This window comes from Ooceraea biroi, chromosome 1 (assembly GCF_003672135.1).
Source record: "Ooceraea biroi isolate clonal line C1 chromosome 1, Obir_v5.4, whole genome shotgun sequence".
In the NCBI taxonomy this organism is placed as follows: domain Eukaryota; kingdom Metazoa; phylum Arthropoda; class Insecta; order Hymenoptera; family Formicidae; genus Ooceraea; species Ooceraea biroi.
Window position 1 is genome coordinate 11,224,674 of NC_039506.1, and position 6,680 is coordinate 11,231,353.

Here is a 6,680-nt window from a genome sequence, read left to right on the forward strand (position 1 = left end):
CGCAGCTAGAGTCATTACACCACTCGATTTCTCTGATTTCTGTTTCGAGGTGTTCTCTCTTTTATCACTCGGGCACTTAGCCGCCACATGACCAAGCCCGTCACAATTAAAACAACGAATCGATTCTTTCGGGCACTTAGCCGCCACATGACCAAGCCCGTCACAATTAAAACAACGAATCGGTTCTTTCTTCTTCTGTATTGATTTCAATGTCTTCTTATGTTGCGTTTTCTTCTTATTATCTTGCTTGACATTGAGCGCTTCCATCTTGGCCGTTGCTAAATCATCAGCATCTTGAGCTGCCTCCTCGTGTTCTAACATTGCACAGAGCTCATGCAAATGTTGATCTTTCTCACTCTTGTTGCACCAGATCGTCGCGACACTTCGATATTTTGCTGGTAATCCTTGCAGCAATTTTGCCATAACCGAAGTTTCAGACAACTCATCATTTAAGTCCTTGCATCGACGCGCCAGATTCTTGACATTTGCAATGTGTTTTGACATTTCTATCCCTGTCTCGTAACGATAGTCGTGAAAAGCCTGCGACGCCGCTAACTTGCTGGTCGGATCCTTTTTCTCATGAACTCGCTGCAGTGCCGTCCACATTTCATAAGCACTCTCACACGTCATGATGTGGTCCACCTCAGACTCTTCAATAGAATTGCTAATTATCAATTCGGCAACTATATTTTTCGGGTTAAACGCACCTTCTCTTGCCGCGAACACCGCAACCGCCTCGCCGTCGGCCTTAACTGGCTTCTTGTTGTCAACAACGTATTCCCATACATTGTGGTTCTTTAAATGACGTTCTATATTAAATCGCCACAACTTGTAATTACCGGCTCTCAATTTAGCCGCTGCCGGAAACTCAATTTTAACGATGCTGTTAGCCATTGTCGTACACAATCTTCGCTAACCTCACTTTCTTGCACTGAACGCGAACTGTCTCAATATGGCGGTAACACGTCTGTCGCTATTGTCCGAGCGTTGATTTCACAAATCACAAATTACTCGCGAATCTCGTTACTATTACCTTCAATACTTTCACAGTGTAGTCGCCCTGGGCCCATAACCTGTTGGTTATGGGTAGGATAAGCAGAGTGTCCTGGTGATTATACACAACGAAAAGATATATTTGTAACGTTACAGCGTGTATTACTCGTGTCGTATGAGATCGACATCTTAACTTCATCGATTACTTAGGCCGGTATTCATAGTCGGATCTTATATTTAAGACCGTCTTAAGTTTATCCGCAGATGTTGTATAGATCATTTCATTGGCTACGGAGTATCTGAAGATACACTTAAGACGGTCTTAAATATAAGATCCGACTATGAATACCGGCCGTAATACATAAATCGCGTCGCGTAGCGCTCGCGTCGTGTTGGTAAAATACCGAACTCTATTGCCAACAGTAACTCTATTGGTTAATTTTCTATAAGGTTCCACCTCTATGTCAAACGAAATCTCTATAGGATAATGATCCGATCCCCACGTATCGGAAAGCTGATTGTATTCTAGTAAACCCGATAAATCATTATTGACAAAAACCAAATTTATGTTTGAGGCAACCTGATTATAATAATTCAATCGAGATTTGGTGTCACTATTTAAGACAGTGTAACCCTTATCGTACATTATAGCCAAAAATAATCTTTCTCCATTCTTGTCTGTTGTATCGCAATTCCACGAAGTGTGATGAGCATTGAAATCCCCAAGAATGATCGTATCCTCTTCCGCTTCACTAAAATCGAGCAATTCATTCCACGTTGATATTTTTTCGCGTCCGTAAGGTTTTCTATATACCGCGATCAAGTTAAATACTCTCGTGGTGTTTACAACCCTGATACCAATGACGTCGAAATTATCCGATTGTACCTTTAGATCCTTTATTATTTCAAATTCCATGCCATGTTTTACTAAAATAGCCACACCACCACTATTGTTTAAATTATCGGACTTATACGTTTTATATCCAGGGAAATAAATAATACTATCACTACAGACCTTAGTCTCAGTTATAACTACTATATCATAAGGGGATATAGCGTGCAACAATTCCGCTTTCTTATTTCTGATGCCACCAGCATTCCATAACAGTATGTTCGTCATTGTGAAGATGTATTATCGACCGCCTTCATTACCCCTGACACCGCTCTTTATACCAGCCGTCAACTTTCTTATCCTAACTAAATCTTCCTCGCTTCTACATTTTTTACTTCTTTCTTCTTCTCTGAAATCTTCAACTCTGTCAAACACTGTTTCCTCCTCTCCATGATAGCATACAGGCACACTATATTTTAACATAAGATTTAACAAGTCATGTTTGAGACTCATTGTCTCCCTGTTTGTATCCTTCAAAGACGAGATAATGTTTTCAATATCCGCAACCCAATTATAACCTTCGTGGGATTCGACATAATTTACTCTTCTTTCCGTGGTATAAGTTTTATTCGAAGTATTACTAATCTCATTTTGCTGTAAAAGTAATCCAAACCTATCTTTAGAGATCTCCTCTTCTCGACCATTAAATCGTTTATTGTAACCTAAAAACTCTTGTCTTCTTTTATCTACACTTTCTCTTTCTTTCCTATGTCGTACGTTTTCTCTTTCATAATTCGTATTCCTTCGATCAAATCTGTTATTGTAGTGAACGAACCGAGTTTCACTTACCGGATCCGATTTATCCTCCTGTATATTCTGCTTATTTCTCTTGGAAAGACCTAATGCCGGCCAGGCATTATGATTCGTATATCTATCGTATCGCATGCTTGATTCATCGTGTTTACCAAACACTAGCTTTTCTGCCTCTATAAATGAAATATTATTATGAGCCATAATGACCTTCAATTCCTTGTTTTTCTGGAAAACCGGACATCTTCTGTCCGTGGATTTATGCTCTCCACCGCAATTAATACAATTTAATTGATCGTTGCAAACTCCATGAGCCTTATCTCCACAAATAATCCCAGCAAACACAGAATATAACTATTATATATCTCAGAAGTAACACGTAATATAACAGTTGTTATACACTATTAATATTGAGGCTACATAATTTCCTTTTATAACTGTAATATTACTTTGTTTTAAAACTTTATTATAACTGTGTTATTTCCTGGTTATAATAATATAACAGCAATATAAATTGAACATAACACGTGATATTACAAATGCTATATTATTATTACTTTGATGTTATACAACGTGTTATATAGAGATGTTATATTCATTTTATATTATATATATTATAACATGAATATAACATATATATTTAAAATGTTTCCTCTTTTCGTTGTTGGCATCCTTGCGTTCTTTTCAGTTCTTGCTGGTTCTTTCATCGTGTCAGCGTGTTGTTGCGTGGTATGGAAGTGTTCTCTTTATCTAAGGTAATCCTTAATTTCTAACATTGATTAAAAATAAGTATTATTATAAAGACTAAATATTTGTGCATATATTTTTACTAGTATTCTTTAACTTGTTGCAGTTAATCTATGCATATGTAAAATGGTGTAGTAGGTTATGTATGCAAAAGTCACATTGCAAAAATACAATACCGGGTCGTCTTCACTTCTACGGAACATTTAGAAATGCTTATTATTATCAAATGTACAAAACTCTAAAGATTGATAATGAAATTAAGTAATTCTAAATGTTTCGTAGAAGTGGAAATGACTCGGCGTTGCATTCTTGCAATGCGACTTTTGTCTACTACCATTTTACATATGCATAGATTAACTGTAATAAGTTAAAGAATACTGGTAAAATTATATGTACAAATATTTAGTTTTCTTTATAATATAATACTTATTTTGAATACTTTTAATATTAATGTTACTGTTAGAAAAGATTACCTTGGATAAAGAGAATGCTTCCATAACACGCAACAATAACACGCTATGTATATTTTATATGTATATGTTTAGAGTGCAAAATACAATGATTAAATATTTATATTTTTCCCTTTCCTCTGGAAAAGCTGCGTCATTATAATATATTAAAATATGTTTGGACTGTTTATATTACTATTTTTTTACACAGATTATATGCCCAATAAACTTTAATAATGATTATTTTATTAATAATAATTGAGAATTTCAGAATGAAAATTTTATCTGTTATATACTTAATGTCTTTCATAAACGTAAATGTTAAAAATATCAGATTTCTAAATTAATTTCAAATACAGATAAATCGAGTTTTATCTATTTGTGCTTGTAATTAATTTATGAATTTGATATCTTTTGAGTTAATGTTTATGAAAGACAAGTATATAATAGTTAAAAGTTTAATTCTGAAGTTATCTCAATAATGTAACTATGTAATAACAAAGTTGAGGTATATAACAAGATTTAATAACATGTTATAAATGTGTTATACTCATGTAACATAACGATTATGGTACACGTTACTTTCATGTTATATACATGTTATATATATGTTATTCATATAAGTAGGAAATTACTACTAACGTGTATATAACCTAGTACATTCGTGTTATATTGCGCGTTATATTCCGTTTTATAACGACAATATTATAGTTATATGTTTGCGTTTGCTGGGATGCATTTAACATCTCTCTTACAGTGGGCCTTAATGTGCCCGAACATAAAACAGTTATAGCACTGAACCACCGGTTCCACGTATGGCCTCACACGTAACATAATATGTAAATTCTCGAAAATAGTGAACTTATCCTTTAAAGTAGAACCCTTCATGGTAACAATAAAATTATCCGTAAATTGTGATATGTACTTATTTGTTTGCTTATTCCAGATCCTCCTCTTCATTCTTTCAATTTTAATAATATCATCCTTGTCCTTGTCCACCATGTTTTTCCAAAGTTCTGGAATATCGTAAGGCCAGTCGGCGATTACACCCTTGCAGGAAAATAATCTCTTATCTATAATACCAACAAGCCATTTATCATTCAAAGAATTAACCTTAACTAAACACTCTTTCGCTTCTATAACTTTGTTAAATGTAAGAAGAGCTAAATTAAATTTTAACATTTCCGCATTACTTGGAACGACCTGATTCTTACTACACCATGACAACATTTTAAATAAATTTTTACCTTTATTCGAAGCCGCATGTTCTGCCGATATTTTGAGTTTAATTTTGATGTTACCTTCTTTTTGTTTATCTAACTGCTGAATATCGAGCCCCTTTAGTCTATCTAACGTTTGCGCATCAACGTCCTGAACGTTCCACAATGACCCGTCAATAACAACGTAACAATCTGTTGTTGATTTATCTCTGACCTTGTCGCTATTTGTCGCCGTGTTACCTCTAGCTAACAACACGTCGCCATCATGTCCTTCCATCTCACCAACTAACTCTTGACTCATCTCTAACACAAGATTTGAATCCACCACATCCATATCTCTTCTCGGGACCCTCGTGATTCATCTTGATCTTCCTGAGCACTCGAGACCATCGGCTTCTTCTGAACCAACTCTTCACTCTTCAAACTTATTGGATCTCCCGACTTATTTGAGGCCTTCTTTTCAACCTCGATTTTCTGCACTACTGGACTTTTCTTCTTGTTCCCCATAACTGGCATACCGCTTGATTCTTTACTTCTTCCTCCGCTAGCTTTTCCTACTTTTCTTCTCGTACGAGTTGAATCTGTTCCCCCGTCCGATCGGGGGAACCGCGGACATTTCAAATCAATCTCACGAGAAAGGCTCTGAATATAAAACTCTTTGCACTAGCTTTCACTCTCTCTCTAAATACACCGCCTCTGCACAACCTGCATCAGACAACACTTTCTAGTTCTGATCCGTCTCGTACGACGATCCGAATTGGACTCCCTTCTTGACGTCAATATATGGTTAGGTTAAAAATCGGTCAGTTTGACGACATATAACCAAAAATTACCAATTTGAAACGTCACAATGACGTGTGCTTGCTACCTGGAAATGAACAGCTCAAAGTTTTATCCCAGCTCTGTCCATGCCTAAGCAAACTACAATTTGCTCAAAATTGTCGAATCGCAGTATAGTCGGTTTTGAGCCGACTACTGCGTTCACGGGGAGAACGACCACGCTTCGCGCAGCTTTAGGCAGAGTGGGGGGGGGGGGACTCGAGCGCGCTACCCACTGCCGTATGCGCTAGCGCGGGGAGTAGTGCACTTGGACACAGTACAATTGGACACCGTGCAAATGGACACCGTTCATTTGGACACTGAAACTTGTACACGGTTCAATTGGACGCCGTGCATTTGGACACAGTAAAGTTGTACAAGCAACGGCATAAATGCCTTCCATATATCCGTGTGACGCACACAATGACCGACTCCCGCCTATCGGTAAGCTGGAGGGTCGGTTATGAGTAACTGGCCGGTAACGGCAGATGGCACGACCGCGATGTAGACGGAGACGGCGCACACAGGCGAATTCTTCTTCTTCTTCTTCTTCTTCTTAGTGTTGAATGGCACCCGATCCCTTTCAGGTTCGATACAGCCAATTGCAAAAATGAGTGAAATACAAAATACGAAATAACAAGTTGAAAAAAAAAACTCGGAACAACCGTTGTGCACCTGACGACTGTCCCCTTCGAAATCCCCCACACAGGCGAATTCTTACAAATTCAAAACCTAAAATATAAAATTAAGGTGTTTTCGAAATCGAGTTTAATAAATAATGTATTGACTATCAAAGAATCATTTGCAGTT

General features: G+C 37.0%; 1 protein-coding gene across 6 annotated transcripts; it reads right to left on the minus strand.

Moving 5' to 3' along the window:
* Positions 1-2,587: 2,587 nt before the first annotated feature.
* LOC105283866 lies at positions 2,588-6,316 on the minus strand. 6 transcript variants are annotated; one of them, XM_026968277.1, is made up of 3 exons: positions 5,920-6,316; positions 4,757-5,756; positions 2,588-2,811 (listed from the first exon to the last, which is right to left on the minus strand). In XM_026968277.1, exons 2-3 carry the CDS (start codon positions 5,383-5,385, stop codon positions 2,787-2,789), a joined length of 654 nt encoding a protein of 217 aa, XP_026824078.1. In that variant the 5' UTR covers positions 5,386-5,756; positions 5,920-6,316; the 3' UTR covers positions 2,588-2,786. The 6 variants fall into 6 exon arrangements, with proteins under 6 accessions (XP_026824078.1, XP_026824075.1, XP_026824076.1 ...); XM_026968274.1 differs by having other exon boundaries at positions 4,757-5,820; XM_026968275.1 differs by having other exon boundaries at positions 5,885-6,316.
* Between the last annotated feature and the right edge of the window lie 364 nt (positions 6,317-6,680).

Coding starts and splice junctions, on each gene's coding strand:
- LOC105283866 (XM_026968277.1), bottom strand. CDS start 5,385: ATGGATGTGGTGGATTCAAATCTTGTGTTAGAGATGAGTCAAGAGTTA. Junction 2,812..4,756: donor TGGAATAAGCAAACAAATAA/GTACATATCACA, acceptor TTTCATTTATAG/AGGCAGAAAAGCTAGTGTTT.